The sequence below is a fragment of the Arachis duranensis genome, chromosome 2, assembly GCF_000817695.3.
Source record: "Arachis duranensis cultivar V14167 chromosome 2, aradu.V14167.gnm2.J7QH, whole genome shotgun sequence".
In the NCBI taxonomy this organism is placed as follows: domain Eukaryota; kingdom Viridiplantae; phylum Streptophyta; class Magnoliopsida; order Fabales; family Fabaceae; genus Arachis; species Arachis duranensis.
Genome location: NC_029773.3, coordinates 7,753,869 through 7,772,604, shown reverse-complemented (window position 1 = coordinate 7,772,604; position 18,736 = coordinate 7,753,869). Strand labels below are relative to the sequence as shown.

General features: G+C 32.2%; 2 protein-coding genes and 3 non-coding genes across 5 annotated transcripts; 1 reads left to right on the top strand and 4 right to left on the bottom strand.

The window, feature by feature from the left end:
• Positions 1–5,003: 5,003 nt before the first annotated feature.
• On the top strand, positions 5,004–9,892 carry LOC107473305 (shaggy-related protein kinase theta). The gene is made up of 13 exons (XM_016092854.3): positions 5,004–5,522; positions 6,380–6,631; positions 6,811–6,903; positions 7,065–7,124; positions 7,238–7,510; positions 7,593–7,667; positions 7,835–7,891; positions 7,971–8,111; positions 8,254–8,304; positions 8,421–8,516; positions 8,754–8,837; positions 9,118–9,220; positions 9,314–9,892. Exons 1-13 carry the CDS (start codon positions 5,460–5,462, stop codon positions 9,379–9,381), a joined length of 1,416 nt encoding a protein of 471 aa, XP_015948340.1. The 5' UTR covers positions 5,004–5,459; the 3' UTR covers positions 9,382–9,892.
• Positions 9,893–10,405: 513 nt separating this feature from the next.
• Positions 10,406–10,476, bottom strand: TRNAG-GCC (transfer RNA glycine (anticodon GCC)). Its single transcript has one exon. It is a non-coding gene; the product is annotated as a tRNA-Gly (tRNA).
• A 1,659-nt stretch (positions 10,477–12,135) lies between these two features.
• LOC127745389 (small nucleolar RNA snoR114) lies at positions 12,136–12,218 on the bottom strand. The gene has a single exon (XR_008006582.1). It is a non-coding gene; the product is annotated as a small nucleolar RNA snoR114 (small nucleolar RNA).
• A 10-nt stretch (positions 12,219–12,228) lies between these two features.
• Positions 12,229–12,299, bottom strand: TRNAG-GCC (transfer RNA glycine (anticodon GCC)). The gene has a single exon. It is a non-coding gene; the product is annotated as a tRNA-Gly (tRNA).
• Positions 12,300–17,445: 5,146 nt separating this feature from the next.
• On the bottom strand, positions 17,446–18,228 carry LOC107473304 (uncharacterized). Its single transcript, XM_016092853.3, has one exon. The coding sequence runs from the start codon at positions 18,060–18,062 to the stop codon at positions 17,508–17,510; it is 555 nt and encodes a 184-aa protein (XP_015948339.1). The 5' UTR covers positions 18,063–18,228; the 3' UTR covers positions 17,446–17,507.
• Positions 18,229–18,736: the final 508 nt, after the last annotated feature.

Below are 18,736 nucleotides of genomic sequence, written 5' to 3'. Positions count from 1 at the left end.
GCGATGGCAGCGTGCGGTTCCCTCCTTCGTGTCTCTCTCTCTCTCTCGCCTCAGATCTGATCCGCGACGGCGACTTCGAGGCAGGTCAGCGGCGACGCATGGCGCAGTGGCGACGACTTCTTCCTTGGCTCCCTTGTGCGGCGGTTTGGGCTGGATGGATGGTAAACGGCGACGATGAAGCACGAGAACGGCGGCGAGGACCCTCCGGCGGTGCCTCTCTTCGGGAGCTGCAGCGACAACGGCGTGGGGCTTCGACGGTGAGGCGTGGCAGCGACAGCTCCTCCCTCCAGCTTGACGACGGCGTGACAGCGGCCCACACCCTACCAGCGACGTATCTTCCTTCTCGGATCTCTCCTCCATGTATGTGAATGCGTTTGTTTTATGTGTGTATGGTTGGGAAGGTAGAAAGAGTGAGGAGGGGAGGGTTGGGGCTGCGCAGGTGAAGAGGAGAGAGAGGCAGTGAGGATAGAATTAGGGTTAAGGGCAATTTAGTCATTTTATTAAAATTAGGGGTAGTAGAGTAATTGAAAACCAATTTTAATTCAATAAAATTATCTTTAAAAAATATTATTTAATCCTAAATTTACAAATTAATTTCAATGAAATATTCTAATTAAAGGATTAGATATAATATAATTAATTTTCTTTGTTTATAAGAATTAAAGTGTTAAATCCCAAAATCTAAATTATTTAAACAAAATCATATAAAGTTCTTATTATTTTATATTTGCTAAATTTTATAATTTAAATATAGAAAATAATTCAATAATTATAAAATCAGATAGAACCTCAAATTATTTTAAACTCAATTAATCAAAATTTGTTTTAACTGTCTTTAATAGAATAATTTCAGGGATTAAAATACTTAATGATAAATAAATCTAAATTAACTTTTAATAAGATCTTCTAAAATTTTTAGGTCTTACAGAACCCGCCAGGCTGGCCTGCGTAATTTGCCAAAAAAGACAGGTCTAACTGAAAATTTGAAACCACCATAATTAAAAAGTCCGCCAAACTTACACCATCTAATTCGCAGATTTTGGCGGGGTGGGACGAGCTTCCCTAGCGGGCCCATCTACTTTTTTAAAAATTGAAGACGTTCTAAGTTATAATTTGGATTATATTTTATGTTCGATTGATTAGAGACTTGAAGATGTTTAATTATATGTATTGGACAATGTTTGTTTTATTTTTTACAATATTAGTTTTATTATTTTGTTTTAAAAAACCTGATTGATGATTATGTTTATTACATATTTAGAATTATAAAAATTTTAATATTTGTGAATTTAAAAATTATAATTTTTTTATATCTTTAAAAAATAATAAATTTATTAAAATAGTTGTAAAATTATATATGAGTTAATATTTAATATTTAATATTTTTTCTTCTTGGAGTTTGCATGTTATGAGGTATACTAAACTGTGAATGGTGAATTTCGGAGTAACATAGTGCTGTGAGAGACTGAGAGGTTTGATTGTAGAATATTTTACATTACCTCTATAAAATAATGTTCAAAGTCTTAAAGAAGCAGCGTTAGTTACAGAGGGAAAGCAATAATTTTCAAATGGTGGCTATTCACTGCTGGTCCATATTTTCCCGGATCGATCTTACACAACAACTTACTACTACTTATTAAGAGTTTTTTATTTTTTTAAGACCAAAAAAATTAGGAGTGTTGGTAATAATTTGACTTCATGTTCAAGATTTGAAGACCAATAAACCACGTTCAAAAAGCTAAGATGATTTAATGAACAGAAAGGTCAATATACACATTAAAAATCATACTATTTTCTTAGAACGACTTTGAATAAAGCTTCATTAAATTTCTCATATTACATTTCATCGTTTGTATATGAAAAGTAGAGTTTGCAATAAAATTATATATTTTGGAGACGCATGATCACAACCGGTACTTATACCAATTTATTATTTATTATAACGCATCATAACTTGACCTACAACAAATCATAACATGTTTTTTCCTCTAATTTGTGGTTTTATGTTTCTTTATTTCTCGCCTACATTCAACAGATTTGTTCATACTCTTTATGTGATAATAATAAATAAATAAATATCACAGACGGCGCCAATGTACAAGATGTCTTCTTGTACGGGTTGAGAGATGGATCGGGAACTTGCAGGTCGAGGCAGATGCCGGATCACTTGATTGGAGCAATGGGGGGTGGTATCTGCAAAGACACTCGGATGCTTAAGTCAGAATGGATATCAGAGGTAGAAGGTGTGTGGAATGAATGAATACCTGGAGGGACCTGGGTCCTCTATTTATAGGTGATGGTGAATATCTTATCTTATCCTGTTTGGCTAAGATAGGGGAGACGTTTGAATTCGAAAGTTGGTTAGGAGTTTCAGTGGGCCGGTTTCGGGCCTTTTAGAAGCGCAATATGATCGGGACCCGGGTAACCGGGTTCGAGGGCCCTTCCGAGTGTAGGATCCGTGGGCCGGATCCGTAACAATAATAAAACCTCATATTGATGTCAAAATTTTCAAAAAAATAATAACTATTAAATGGTGTATATTTAAAGACCATGTTATTAAAAATTTAGAATAGTAAAGCACTCTACTTAAAGTAGCATTTGTTTTTAAATATTAAAACTGAGACTAGAGGACTGAAATTTAGTATTGTTTTCTATAGCAGTCTCGAAACACAAAATTTCAACCTCTTTAGTATTTAAAAAAAATAAGAATTTCGGAGACTAAATTTTTTTAAAATAGAGACGAAAACTTTAATAACATATTTTTTTAAAAATATCCTTATTTAATTTTTTAAATTTTAAATTTATTTATTAATTTTTATATTTATCTTAAATTAAATATAATACTAATCATACATAACTCAATTTTATATATTTTATACTAAATATAATATAAAAATTTAATTTAATCTCTATTTTTTAATTTTTATCTTTTAATTTTTATTTTTTAATCTCAATTTCTCTTTCACAAAATCTAAAATTTTAGACAATGAGAATAATAAATTCTCATGGTATTAAAAAAAAATAAAAATAAACTACCACTTTTATTCATGAAAGCTAAAAACATTCACATATTTATTCATAAAAGACGAAAATTACCATTTGTATATATAAAAAATGACTTTTATAAGAAAAATTATTCAAACCTTAAAAAATTAAATAAAATTCCTAAACTACCATTTTCTCCACCATTACTACCATAATCTCTTTCCTCTTTCTCTCTCTCTTTCTCTCTCTCACTCTCTCTCTCTCTCTCTCTCTCTCTCGATGTTCTCAGCTACTCCGATCCAATCCCGAATTCTACCACCACTTTCTTTCTTAACTACCACGCACTATCACTACTGCCATTACTGTCACCACCACCACCACTATCACCACCCTTCCTCCTCCCTCCACCTCTTCCACTCTGATCTCAACCGCAGGCTTCACTTCTCCCTCACCTTCCACCTCTTCCGAAAACTGTAACTTTGCCGCCTCCTCTTCTACCAGCTTTGAAAGGAGCTGGGAGAGTTTGAAGAAAATCATTAACCAGCAAAGACCAAGTCACTACAAACTTTAAGCAATTGGTGCAAGAAGAAAACCCATCACCCTTCTTATCCACCTCATCACCATTCACATTCACATTCACATTACCACTCATTGAGTTCTGTGAGAAAATACCCAAGAAAGCCTTCAAGGAAACCTTGATTGACAATCCTCTCTTCTTTTTCATATTGTAGATATGAAATTCACCACCTTGCTTCACCTGGACAATCAAACAAACACCTTTTATGTCCTTATTCTTGTACCTTGACAGGAAGCAGTGCTCAAGATCCTTTGTAACTTTTCGAATATCCACTTTTAAAAGGGATAGTGATTCCTTCACAACCTAAATGAAATTGAAGAAGGACTCAACTGGGTCGTTTTCAGACACCATTTTTCGATAAATCTTTGAAAAAGTCACAGCCTTTGAGTATGTGTGCAAATCTGAATCCGATTCTCTAGAACTCGATCCGAATCGTCGAATAGTAGAAGCAAAGATGCATAATGTAGAAGTCTCTTCACGCGCTCTATGGATTCCGTTAGGGTGCCAAACAATTAAGCTTGGTGGTGATGGAAGAAAGCAAATATGATTATGTTGGTGATGGTGGTGTTGGTGCTGTTGAATCGCGATCGACACCAATGGGAGAGTGTACGGCAAAGGGGTTAGGATGACGGTTGAGAAGGAGAGCGAGACAGTAGTACTGAATGGTGATGTAGTCGATGTTGGAATAGGATTGTTGAAAACATATAGAGAAGGAGAGGGAGAGAAAGACCATGGTTGTAGTAGTGGAAAGAAGCGTATTTTAAAAATTTTATTTAATTTTTTAGAATTTGAATAATTTTACTTGCAAAAAATTATTTTTTATAAGTATAAATAATAATTTTCGTCTTTTATGAATAAATATATCAAAATTTTTAATTTTTATAAATAAAAATGATAGTTTACTAAAAAAAAAATCACCTTTATGTTTCCCTTTCTATTATTTTTTTAGTTACCTATATGACAATGATCTTATATAAAATGTTTCTTCCTTTAAAAAAATTCCAAATAGATAAATTGTTTTAAAAGTTTTATCAATAAAATCCATGCATGATTTGTTGCCATTTTTCATTTGTTTGTTTTTCAAAAGTTACAAGAAGCTTTATTTATTGAACTCCATAAAGGGATATTCCTTACACACGGATAGCATCCCTCGTAATGAGGGAAAGAATCCCTTCTTCGTAAATAAGTACATCTTGGAGGGTATTTCGGTAACTTAGAGCCCACCAAACACAAGCTTTCACTTTATATCAAAACCAGAAGATCTAAACCGTTAAACCTACATCGATGACCATCCAACGATCCATATTTCGATTTTGACCAAGGTACAAATTTTGAAGCTGGAATGATTGGGGTTTGATCGAGGTTTGACCGTAGAAAATTCAAAAAATTAATAAAAAATAAAAATTCTTTTTTCATTAACAAAACACAAAAGGCTCACCTGCGAAGCTCTCTGTCTGTACCTAAAAGGAAGGAGAGAGAGAGAGAGAATCTAGAGAGAGAAAATCTAGTAAGAAAGGAAGAGAGAGAGAGAGAAACGAAGGGAGGGAGATTCATAAGATTGTGTTGTGTTGGTGTTGTTTTGTGATTTGGTTTGTTACATTTTCTGTTGTTTCATTTTCCTAGCTTCTCTCAATTTTTTTAATTAAATATTTCAGTTATTTTGTTTGGTTTTGGGAAATTTGGGATTATTGGAACTTAGGGTAAGAAAGGGGGAGAGAGAAAGTTTGAGATTTCTCTCCCTCTTCCTTCTCTTTGTTTGGTTGTATAATTATAATTTTCTCTTTTTCTTTGGGGGAAAAGTTTCTATTTTTTTTTTCTCAGGGGTTTGATTTGAGGGATTTATTAGGGTTTGGATTTGTTTTGGGGTTGTGTGGGATTGGAATAAAAATCTGCAACCATGAATATGATGAGAAGGTTGAAGAGCATTGCTTCTGGCAGGACATCCATTTCTTCAGATCCTGTAAGATACACATTTCTATTTTAAATCCCACAAATTTTTATGTTGTTGAGAATCTAGATTTAGATTGGGTTAATGTGATGAGCATGTCCATTGTTTGAGGCTTCAAGGGGATTTCTTTTTTTTTTTTTTTGGTAACAAATGTCTAATTAATGCATGTTGTGTCAGGCGTAACATTTTTTTTTTGTGTGGTGTTTTCCCCTCTATTTATTTTTTAATTACATTATCTGCGATATTTTTTGTTTCATTTTATTTGTGAAATTTAGTTATTGTGTCAATCATTTTCAGCTGCCCTTTGATAATTTATGCTCATATGCATTTCTTACAATTTTCCCATCTTCTCTGGTTATTGAGGATTATGAATTTGTGATAATTGTTTCTGAGACATAGGTGGTTTATTCTCAAGCTTTATTTATTTATTTATTTTGTGGTCTTGATCTGATATGAACACAACTTTGTTGTCTATGTAACCACCTATTCAATGAAGTCTCTTATTTTCTGAATTGATGATAACAGAAGCTTTGTGTATGTTTGGCATGGTTAAGTTGTTGGAAGTGTAATTTTGCAGAGATTTTGTGATGTTGAAGTCTTTTATTCTGATTTCTAAGCACAAATAATGTGTTTTGCCTTTTAAGGCAATAGATTGGTAGCTTTGTTAACATCAAAAGATACTTTTGCTTTAAACCTATTAGTTACATTGCATTGTTTATGGAATGTTGTGCTCTCAAATTAATTATGACAAGGGCTATGCATTGTGAACTTTGATAAGTGATTGGTTATTGAAACTTATTTTTCCCATGAGACACATTGGTAAAGTTCCATGTTGAGGTTTCTATAAGGTTCAAATTCGTTCATTTCAGGGAGGTGATTCTAGCACGAAAAGAGCTAAGTTTGATCAGGAAACCACAGGGAAAGTCAATGATGAATCGATTACCATAGACAAAGGCGGCCAAGATCAGGAAGATTTTGTAGATGCACAAATGGGGGATGCTGTTGGCACATCAGATGTATCTTCGGTAGCCAAAAATGAAAAGTCAGGTTTTGATCAACTTCCGAAAGAATTGCATGATATGAAAATTGCTGATGAGAAAAGGAAAAAGAACAATGAGAAGGTATTGTTATCGTTTCCTCTTCTTCTTTAGTTAAATTTGATCCATGTTTTGGTCGTAGCTGTGATACTTTACAAATGTTAGATTTTCATATTCATTGCAAATAGCTTGCATTCTTTTTAACGTTTCATGAACCGAGTTCCATCTATTAGTGACTTAAGTGATATATTTGCTATGTGCAGGATGTAGAAGCAACTGTAGTGAGTGGTAATGGAACAGAAACAGGTCAAATAATTACAACTGCTATTGGTGGCCGAGATGGACAACCAAAGCAGGTGATTACTTTATTCTTGTTGCAGCTTAATGAGATCATTTATTTTAAATTGGCTAATTTAATTTGCATGTCTAGGCAAATATATAATAATGCAACTGATACAGCTTATTAATGGCTTATGCAAAATATAGTACTTTTATTAACTCATTTCTTTTGGCTCAGACAATATCGTACATGGCTGAACGCGTGGTTGGAACTGGTTCTTTTGGAGTTGTTTTTCAGGTATTCATCTCTTTGTTGCTGTTTTTTACAAAATTGTGGTTGCCCTCTACTTTACCATTCTAGCATTGTTAATTACTCAATAGCTTATGAACAATACTTCCTTTATGTTGTAGGCTAAGTGCCTCGAGACTGGTGAACCGGTTGCCATAAAGAAGGTTTTGCAAGACAAGAGATATAAGAATAGGGAACTTCAGGTTATGCGCATGCTTGAGCATCCTAATGTTGTGCGACTAAAGCACTGTTTCTTTTCAACTACGGATAAGGATGAGTTGTACCTCAACCTGGTTTTGGAGTATGTTCCCGAAACTGTTTACAAGGTTTCAAAGCAGTTTATTAGGATGCACCAATATATGCCTATCATTAATGTGCAACTTTATACATATCAGGTAAGTGTTAAAATTATGAGTTGATTGATATATATGTATTATTATCTTGTATTGATTATTCATGCATGTGCCTCTCTTGTAGATATGCCGTGCATTGAATTATTTACATGAAGTCATTGGCGTCTGTCATCGTGACATCAAGCCCCAGAATTTATTGGTAAGATTTTGTCTTTTAATTTCTGTTTATTTGGTCCTTTTTAAGTTTCCATAATGTCAACAACTTTGGTTTCACGAAAAACACTTGAGGGTTGAGACTGCTTAGAACTTGTTTCTATAGTATAAGTGCATTTTGGACTGACATATCAATTATTATGTATATTATAGGTCAATCCTCAGACCCATGAGTTGAAGATATGCGATTTTGGTAGTGCAAAGATGTTGGTATGTTCCTTTTGCTTGTGAATTTTTTATTACCTTATGACAACACGGACGTTAGCTTATGAAATATTGCATGTTTTAGGTTCCCGGTGAACCCAACATATCATACATATGCTCGAGGTACTATAGGGCTCCAGAACTTATATTTGGGGCAACTGAATACACAACTGCTATTGATATGTGGTCTGTCGGTTGTGTTTTGGCTGAGCTCCTTCTAGGACAGGTGAGCATATGTGCAAGACTTTTTTTCTCCTCGTTTTATAAGAATAACATCGACCTATATAACCAGAAAGAACATTCAATTAGCTTAGTTTAAGTTCTATGAACTTGTAATATGCAAACTTATCCACATTTCATTGTCGCAGCCATTGTTTCCAGGAGAGAGTGGGGTTGATCAGTTAGTAGAGATCATTAAGGTACAACTTCTTGTCTTCTTTTGTTACCTTCCATCTCCTTTTTCTTTATAAGCTTTACCGTAAAAGTTTGATTCTCTTTTTCTTTTCCCAATCTGTTCTCTTGTTATGTATTACAGATCTTGGGAACACCTACCAGAGAAGAAATAAGGTGCATGAATCCCAACTACAATGAATTCAAGTTTCCTCAGATTAAAGCGCACCCGTGGCACAAGGTTAGTGGTTCTTTCCTCTGCCTGTCTCCTTGTTATTTCCTTTGTTTCAAAATAAACGTTGGACAAATTGGTACATACGAAAAAATGTATCATGAAGTGAATTGCATCCCTGATGCACTAATTTGTTTAGGTATTGATTTGTCCAAAGTGGCATTTTTATTGAACCGGAGGGAGTATATATATAAACGATAAATGATATATGCTTCAAGTTGTATCTTACCCAATTAGTAACAACAGGTTTTCAACAAGAAACTGCCACCTGAAGCAGTGGATCTTGTGTCAAGGCTACTTCAATATTCACCAAATCTACGTTGCACTGCGGTAAGAAAGTTATTTTGATTTGGAAATTTTACCTTTTTTTTCTAGATTGCATATTCAGTAACCTTAGTTTTATAACTATCTCTATTTTAAAATAAATGTCGCTCTTGCTGAATTAATACATTGAACAATGTTAATGCATGAGTTTTCAATGAACATGCATACTACCAAAGAGGGAAACCATTCTTGCATGTGATATTTATTTGTGTTGCAAATTGTTCTTATATTCTGCCATCATCTAAGTTGCATAAGAGTTAGGGAAATAATTGTTTGTTGTTTCCAGTTGGCTGCATGTGCACACCCATTCTTCGATGATCTACGGGACCCGAATACATGCCTGCCAAATGGGCGACCGCTGCCGCCGTTGTTCAATTTCACTGAAGCAGGTAAGATTTTATGGTCAGGTCAACATATGTGAATTATTTTTATTTTATTTATTTGTTCATCGCGGATGCTTAGTTAGGAAGTAAACAATGCAGAACTGGCAAATGCACCTGATGAATTGCGTCAACGTCTCATTCCCGAGCATGCGAGGAGTTCGAGCTGATTATAGCCTGTGACGAAACAGAAAAAATCCGTAGGGCATTGTAAATGGCGGCTTTTTGGATGAGAATAGAGGAAATTACCTTCACCAGCAATGTTTGCACACCACAACCCTCCAATTCAGTTGATGAGCCTGCACAAAATGTGACCATGCAAACTTGATAGGAAAACCCCTAACATTGTAGCAATCTCTTCTATGAAGGAACATGAAACATGAATGCAGGTGAATATACCAAAAGGATGAGAAAAGTGGCAGTTCATAATGGTGTTGCAATCATTTTTAGTAGTTTATGTGTTTTTGGTGTAAGCCACATCCTGTGGAAGTTGTTGTGTTCTCTCTTACTGTCTTGTAATCATGATGTTACCATATAGTTCACCTAAAAATGATTGTTTTATTTCTTAATTGGAACCAAGTTGGAAGAACCCTAAGTTGAGTAGGTACCTTTTTTTATGCTTAATATTATATCTACCAATATTCTTTTCTAAATGGAAAATGGTCAATAATTCTTTTTGAAGTGATGTTTTATTGCAAGTTAGGTTAGAATTTATGAAAACTTTAGCATTGTATATTAAAGCCATTCAATTATTAACTTGGAATGTAAGAGATGGAAATGGAAGAATAATTATAGCTAATAAAAATACATATCCGATGCCTTGAGTGTAAGATGGGTAAAGGTTAGTGCTTGATTTAGACTATAATAAATGTTCTTACCCTGTGATGAGGAAAATCTTTAGTCTCACTTGATGAATTCGTTATATTCATATTTTAATATTAATATATGCAATTAATCTCTCTTCAATTGCAGCAGTACTTATACTGTTATACATAATGCACATTGACTTAAATTTTGTTATAATTAAAGAATGATTAGCTCCAACACCCCCAAAAGAGAAACGAGAAGAAAAAGCAGACATGAATATTAAGAAATTAAAATAAGAAAAAGAGGAGCTCAGTCGAACTTTTAATCATCGAATAGATGAGACGTGAAGGACCCTCCATCACAAGTTCTTGTCGTCATGACTCCAAATGCACCAGCCGGGAATCGAACCCGGGTCTGTACCGTGGCAGGGTACTATTCTACCACTAGACCACTGGTGCTTGATGTGCATTGTCCTATTATTCTTTCAATCTGTTTAATGTCAGAATCAAATAAAGACATTTTCTTTTAAAAATATTATTGAGTAAAATAATTGGAATGGTTCTTAACATTTCATTCTTGTAGTCATATTAGTGAGACTGGAAACTGTTATAACCCAGAAAAAAGCTCACAAATGAACAAAAATAATGGAGTGTAGGCAGAAAATTAGCGTATAACGAACATGATTGATGTTCAAAAATTTAAAAGACTAATTTGATTGAACGGTAAATTAAGAGGACCAATTTGATTAATAAATAAAATTTCAGAAGTAATCACAATTTACTCAAAGATTATTGGAGGATCACACATAAGCCGTGAGTAACTAATGAATTAATGATAGATGGTGAGAAGAAAGATAACGAACCATGAATAACATTAATATTATGTTACAAAATTTATATTATATAGCATTTAGTTGGTAATGAAGAGATATTTTTGTAGTTGAGCAATGAATTGCTGTCTGGACAAGACAAGATTTGAATATTAGAATTGATTCTAGATTATACTAAGGGTCCGTTTGAAAAATTTTAAAAGTAATTTTTTTGGGTTTTTGATTTATGAAAAGTAGTAGTATTAATGTCTAGTACAATTTTTAAAATCAAATTGCGGTTTTTTAAGAACTTATTTAGAAACTTATAGAAAAGTTAAAAAAAATGACTTCTCTTATAATAATATTATTTTTTTAACACATTTATATAAAATAAGTATTTTTAGTTAGGTAGCATTTGTTTTGAAATACTGAGACAGAGATTGAGAGACTGAGACTCAATATTATGTTTGTTGGTACAGAGATTGATACTAAACTTTCTGTCTCTATCTCCAAAATTTCAGTATTTCAGTACCTCTAAAAAGTAAGGACACATGAGACTAAAATTTTTAGAGATGGAGACTAAAATTGTAATAACATTTTATATCTAAAATACCTTCAATTCAATTAATTAATTCCAATTTTACCTTTTGTGTAAATTAAATTAGAGTTTCATTCTTGTTTCAATTTTTGTCCCCCACTTTGCACCAAACAGAATACTGAAATTTATTTCAATCTCTGTCTCTCAGTCTCAGTCTTTTCATTTCTATCTCTCCACCAAACGTTACCTTAAAGTTAAAAAATCAAACACAAAATAATTTATTTATAAACTACTTTTAATATAAACATTTATTGTTTAAGTTTTTTTTAAAAAAATTTAATTAAGTTATTTACCCAAATTGGACCTAAATCAACTCTCTTTACTACTATTTGAAGGTTGATTTTTTTTTGGGTTGGAGTTAATTTAATTAATGCATTTTTTCTTATTGTTAAATGTAATAATTTAAACTAGCAACCTAATAAATTTCAAAATTATGACTCTGTTGCTATAAATAATGAATTAGTCTCATTTGTGCAACTAGGTCTTTGAAAACAAAACCAACAATCCACAGCTAACGCCAACCTCCAACAACTCTCTTAAGTCTTAATGGTTTAAGGTAGGAGCAGCATAAATTGAATTGTCCACATCTACCATATGCTTACATGTGTTGCCAACCTTAACTAACGTATAAATGTGCAAGTACCAAGAAAAGTCCCACTTTAAAAAAGTTGTCACAGAAGAAATTAAAAGTATAAAAATTAAAAAAATTAGGAGCTCAGATGCACTTGCATTTCAATCCCATGGATCAGAATTGTGATGGACCCACCATTCACAAGTAAATTTCATCACCGCCCCAAGGAGACTTGCACCAGCCGGGAATCGAACCCGGGTCTGTACCGTGGCAGGGTACTATTCTACCACTAGACCACTGGTGCTTTTTTGATTGGTTTTGTGACACATAGATATATCTGTAAAAATTTATATTCAAAAAAATTGATTGAGTTATATTATTTTAATAAATATATAACAAATATTAAATGAGCACCAACAATACAAATATATATATATATACTCGTATGAATCCAAAGTTAACTTTCTTCCTTTCACAATCAAATAAAGCCCTTCCTATTGAAGGGGATGGGTTACGAATTAGGATTTTATAGGTTAAGTTTTTTCAAACAATCTGAAAAAAACACAATGCTTGTGATAATCAAAATGATAATATAAAGACAAAAATTAACCTAACCAACTCTGACAACCATTAATGTAGATTAACAAATACATATAAAGTTATAAATTAATAATAAAAAATATATATATGTATATATATATGGGAGTACCACTAATCCTTTTATTCTTCTTTATTATTATTTACTTATATATGCATAATACACTCTGTAATAAAATATATATAAGAACTACAAATTCATCAAGAGTAATAGTCCTTTATTTTCTTAATTCCATAGAGAAATTAGTTTTTCCATTTTTTTTGTGCTCTAAGAACAAGCAAAATATATTGCTCCATTTCATATATTATTTGTCACGACAATAAACGGGGTTGCCCAAAATAATAAGAAAACTCTATTTATTAATATGACAAATAATATATGAAGCAGAATAAAAAATTTATTTTATTATTCTAGGAGCACCTAGTAAAGAAGAACAATTCTTGTCTCATCAGTCATGAATCATTATCATGCGACAAGAAAGAGTTGTTGACGATGATGATTTTCTATTGTTATTTGCTCTAGAAACATCATCTTGGATTTTATCTTATGAGTTGATGATTTCACATGGAATTGAGTCCCTAAGTTAATGGAAACTTTCCAATTTTCCAGTTTCTCTTGCTCCCATTATGAACCACACTTTGTTCTTACCAAAGCTCTGTTCATCTAACATGAACTCCTCCAACTTGGACCCACTTTCAAAACCTAGATACACATAAAAATACACACTCCTGAATTGAAACAACACTCTGTATTAACAGAAAAAAATGATGTGATAAATAGTTTCTTACATAATAAGTGATACTCTAATATTAATAAGTGATTAGTGAGTCATGTCTTACTTTTTATAAATGCAACAGATTTTTTTAGAGTATTTATTCATTTTGGTTCTCAAAGAATTTTGAATGAGACACTTTAGTTCTCAATTAAAATTAATTATTCAATTGATTCCTGACAATTAATTTCGTCAATCACTTAGATTTTTGACTCCGCCAACTTTAATAAAAGACAAAATGGTCCCTGACAAATCAAACATGGGACAAAATGATCCCTGACCCCTTTGTTCGAAAATGACACTATTTTTTCCCAATTTTCATCACATCTCACATAATCCTAACATTCATACTCTCCTTCTTTACCTTCACAATCTTCTTTTCCATCTTTTTCTTCTTCCTCTTCATCTCCAAGATCAAGTCATGGTGTAACTGCCACACATGTCGCACCTATCTCAACATGTCATGGACTACACACTTTCTAAATCTCTATGACTGGTAAACCCACCTTTTTCACACTTCATCAACTCAGAAGCATCCATCTCCATGTCCTCAATAACAGCATCACCTCCAATCTCGACAACGTCCACCACATCCTCAAGACCAAATTTCACAACTATCCCAAGGTCACGCCTTTCTCCACTCTCCGGCAAGCAATACAGATTGTTGAACATTAGGACATCATAAGAAGATTCTCCTTCGACATCATATGTAAATTCTCATTTGGAATAGATCCCGAGTACTTCATTTTTTCTTTTTCAGAGTCCAAGTTGGCAGATAGCTTCAATATCGCATCCAAACTATCAGTACAATGAGCAATGTCACCGTTGCAGCTCATATGAAAACTGAACCGATTACTGAACATTGGTTCGAAGAAGAAGTTGAAAGAAACGAGTGGAGTAGTGAACAATGTGGTCATGGAGATGATAGGGCAGAGGAGGAGGGAGATGATGACGATGGCGATGGGTCTTAACAAATCAGACTTGCTGTCTAGATTCATGGGATCCATCGAAGACGATAAGTACTTGAGAGACATAGTCATTAGTTTCCTGAGTATGAATTGATTGAGAACAAGTTGATGATTTTTCTTCTTGTGAACATTGAAGTTGTAGAGTGTACATTCTGTAACTTGAAGTTACATCGTTAAACTGTTAGTGTTATGCGAGATATGATGAAAATTGGGGGAGAACAATGTCGTTTTCAAATAGAGGAGGTCAGGGACCATTTTGTCTCCTGTTAGAGTTGTCAGGGACTATTTTGTCCTCCGTTAGAATTGACGGAACAAAGGACCTAAGTGACTGACGGAGTTAATTGTTAGTGACCAATCAAGTAATATTTTAGTTGGAGACTAAAGTATCTAGTCTGAAATTTTTTGAGGACCAAAATGGGTAAATACTCATTTTTTATCACGACTAGCCATTTTGACACGTTTTAAAATTATTTGAGAACATTTTTATCGATAACAGAATTCAATAACATTTTTATCAGCGTTAAGATAATTCGAATGCATTTTTGGTAGTTTATCCCTTATCTTAATATTAGAAATTATCAAATTATAATATGGATAGTATTTATAATATTTTCTTTCATTCTATTTTTTTATTTAAATCATCTTTTATTTATTGACCTAGATTTTGCATAAGATATTTTTTTTGTCATCCGAACTTTTATTAATGAATGTTAAATAAGGTAAGTTTTGACTTTTTTTGTCATCTTAATATTACCGTTTCTTAAAATTTAATGCATCTCTTTTAGGGTTTATAATTTCAGTTCTACTACACATCCAAGTCTTGCTACTAACCAAATCCAACAAAGTTAGTTCGTTATTGAGAGCGTGTAGACACACTTCAACTCCTAGTAACAACATTGCGCATTTCTTCTTCGCCGCGTTCCTTCTTCTTTTTTGCGCTCCTCTTCCTCCTTCTTCTTCTCTGCATCTTTATTACTCTACATGCAGTTGCTGTGCTTTTTTTTCTTCTTCTTCTTCTTCTTTATTTAAATTCTTCTTCTTCTTCTTCTTATGATGATGATGATGATACATAAAAACACCAAATTCAAGTCAATGACAAGAGTCACACTAAATCTAAATTAAAATAACACCGAAATTTTTAAATGGTTACACACAAAAAAACTGAACTCAATTAAACAAGCACAAAAACATGAATTGTAACATCTTTACTATCATAATGTCACGTTTTCGGCTGCGCCACTCTAATAGCAAAAAGTATTACGACGACTTCATATACTTAATAATAAAATAGGAGCATTTGACTCGAAACCGTATCGCTGTTTCCGTTTAAAAAAAACGAAAATATTTTTTATGAAAACAAACAAACATATACATATATACAAATTTTTTTACCCAAGTAACTTATAAATATTATATACATATATGTCATTAGAGTCACAACTCCTATCCCTCTTACAAGAATATAATAATAAAGGTAAGGAAAATCTATAATTATATATACAACAATATAAAATATAATCAGACGTGTAGAAAACTTCTTAAACTCTTTGTCCGTCTAAAAAGAAAAATATATAGAGGATAAAAATATCGTTATCGTTGGTTCTAAGTAAAATTTTTTTAAGAATTATCATAAGATGATATTTTAAATAAAACTATTTTCAATCGCAGTGATCGTCAGTTTATTATATATATATATATATAAAAGAGTGGTAGATAATTAAAAAAATAAATATAAATCTAATTATATATTATTATTATATCAATAAAAATGATTTTTTTTATAATTATCACAAATAATTATTTAAAAATAGAAAAAAATCTTAAAAGACTTTTGACAATTATTTTGAAAGACAACGAGACTTTTAACATAAAGTTGCTGATCTCCTAGATTTTTTCAAAAAAATTACCCTTTCTAACCCCTAATCTTTATTTTTATGTGACTGATTAATCTCTGTGAAAAAAAAATCAATATTTTTTTTAGAACAATGATTAATCAATCAAAAATAAAAAATATTTTTAATTTAAAACCCTCGTAGTTCTTTAAAGTAAATGTCAAAGACCAAATTAAATATTCACTTTTAAAAATATAATTAAATAAGTATGAAATAATTTATATTGTCTATACATCAACACTAAGCGCTAATTTTAAAAGGTATTTCACGAGCTCCTTATATGATTATATCAAGGTGACAAAGTTACGTACTCTCATGACACGTTTTCCATCGTGTTTTACAAATTAGAATAATATACAAGGAATTAATCGATTTTCACCGTAGCTATTAGCTAATTGACTTTGAGAGGGAAGAAGGGTGAAACTTTCTACCACACGCTTTCTTATTTTGAACACTTCCAAGTTCCAAAAAGCCATCTCAGGATTCTCACATGGCGAAAATTTTCTCATTTTTGAGACGAGAAGAACGTCAGAGGGCTATAAAATTTATTATTTTTATAAATAATTAGTTAATAATATTTAAAATATAAATTAAAATATATTATTAAATTATTAAATTAAAAAATTAAAATAATAATTTAAAATATTAATCAAAATAATAATGTAACTTATCTTTAAATCTTTTTCTTTCGGAAATTCAATATTTTTAGACTACTATTTATTGTACATCAAAATTAGACACATGTAAACAAATCCAAGGATACATATCTATATATTAAATAAATTCAACTTATGTAAGACTTCTATATTAATATTTTGAGCATACCAAAAGAGACGGAATATATACTAAGGAGGAGGTTACAAGTTTGAAGTCATTGAACATCCATAACAACTTATAACAAGCCTTCATCGCAATAAATTTCAATTCAAGCTGACTTTGTATAAACTTTGACCAACTAACAAACCTCTTGTAATTACAATCTATATTATTATACATCACTTTTTTAATTGTGTATATAACTAAAAATAAATAAAAAATAAAAAATTTATCATTTATGCTAATAAAAATTGTAAAAACTCGGGTGGAATTGACTTCACGTGAAGTTAATAGATGAGAGTCGTTAGATGAAAATTTAGTCAAATCAGTTAAATTATCTAACGGCTCTCAGTTATAAACTTTACGTAAAGTTGATTGCACTTGAATTTACACCAATAAAAATACATAAAAATAACATCTCTTAATTAAATATAAAATATTAAAAAAATAACAAAATAATAGACCATCAAATAATAATATTAGGGTAGTTCCACCATACCGGAACTCCAAGAACAACTTCTTCACCAGATTCCTTCTTAGTCTTTTTCTGATCCTCCACCAACTCCTTCACCGTATTTTCGACCGGTGGTGCCGCCGTCATCCTCCTCACGGAGAAATGAATAACTCCATTTCTCCTTCCATCCCAATCCCTCAACCTATAACTCAGCACATTGTCGCCGTTGCTGTCGCCGTCAAACCCATTAGAACCACCTAACAATATATCCGAAATAGCAATCCTTGCCACCCCAACGGGTCTAGCACTACTTGCTCTTGAATTCTTGCATTGAACTTCAAACGTGATGGACCTTGCATGCATTGGAATCTCAAGCAATAACTTCTCGTTCCATGAAATCAAACTTGAGCTATGATTATTGTTGATGATAATGTCAGTGTTTTTGGCTGGTTTTGTTGTGCAAGATTTGAGTGACTCAGCTCGAACGACGACGTATGATTCCTCCTTCACATGAACGTTTTCACCGGAAATAACCGTAATCTCTAGAGTTTGTGAGCTTACCCCCATAGCTTAGAGTGTATGTATTAATTATGTAACAAAATAATAAGACTATGAATAATGTGTGTAATGTTTTTGGTGAACAATAAGCAGAGTTGAAGGATGGTTTATATAATATGTAAATGTGTTATGGGGAAGGGGGCACGAAAAAGAGAGAGAAAGAACAAAAGAAATTGAGGTGTCGTTTCGGTGGTTTTAATGGATTTTAATTCTCTCCGTTTGGTTGGTGTGTAGTTAATGTGTAATATGTGTGGGGACTTTGACTTTTGACTTTGACCTCTTCGCTTCATCGTTTTTAACTTTTTATACACCACACGCACTCTGATAGTGAATCCGCGCGCGGTTTGGTACATTTCATGGGAAAAATAATATGCAGTGTGTTCCGAATCGAGAGCGTGTGATCTATTGTGTACGAATAATCTTATATTATTGGATGAAATTTTTTAATGTATAAATTATATATACTTTTATTATAAATTAGTTTTTACTTTTTTCATTTATACAACTAAAAAAGAGTTAAGTATAAGGTAGCTAACTAGAGTCAATTAATTAAAAAAATATGAAATCTGTTATTAAAATGAAAATAACTCTCTATTATCTTAATTTTTTAAATTTTAAAATTAAAAAGACAAAAATTAATTTAAATTGGCTTATGTTATAATTGGTTCCTATAGTTTTTCACT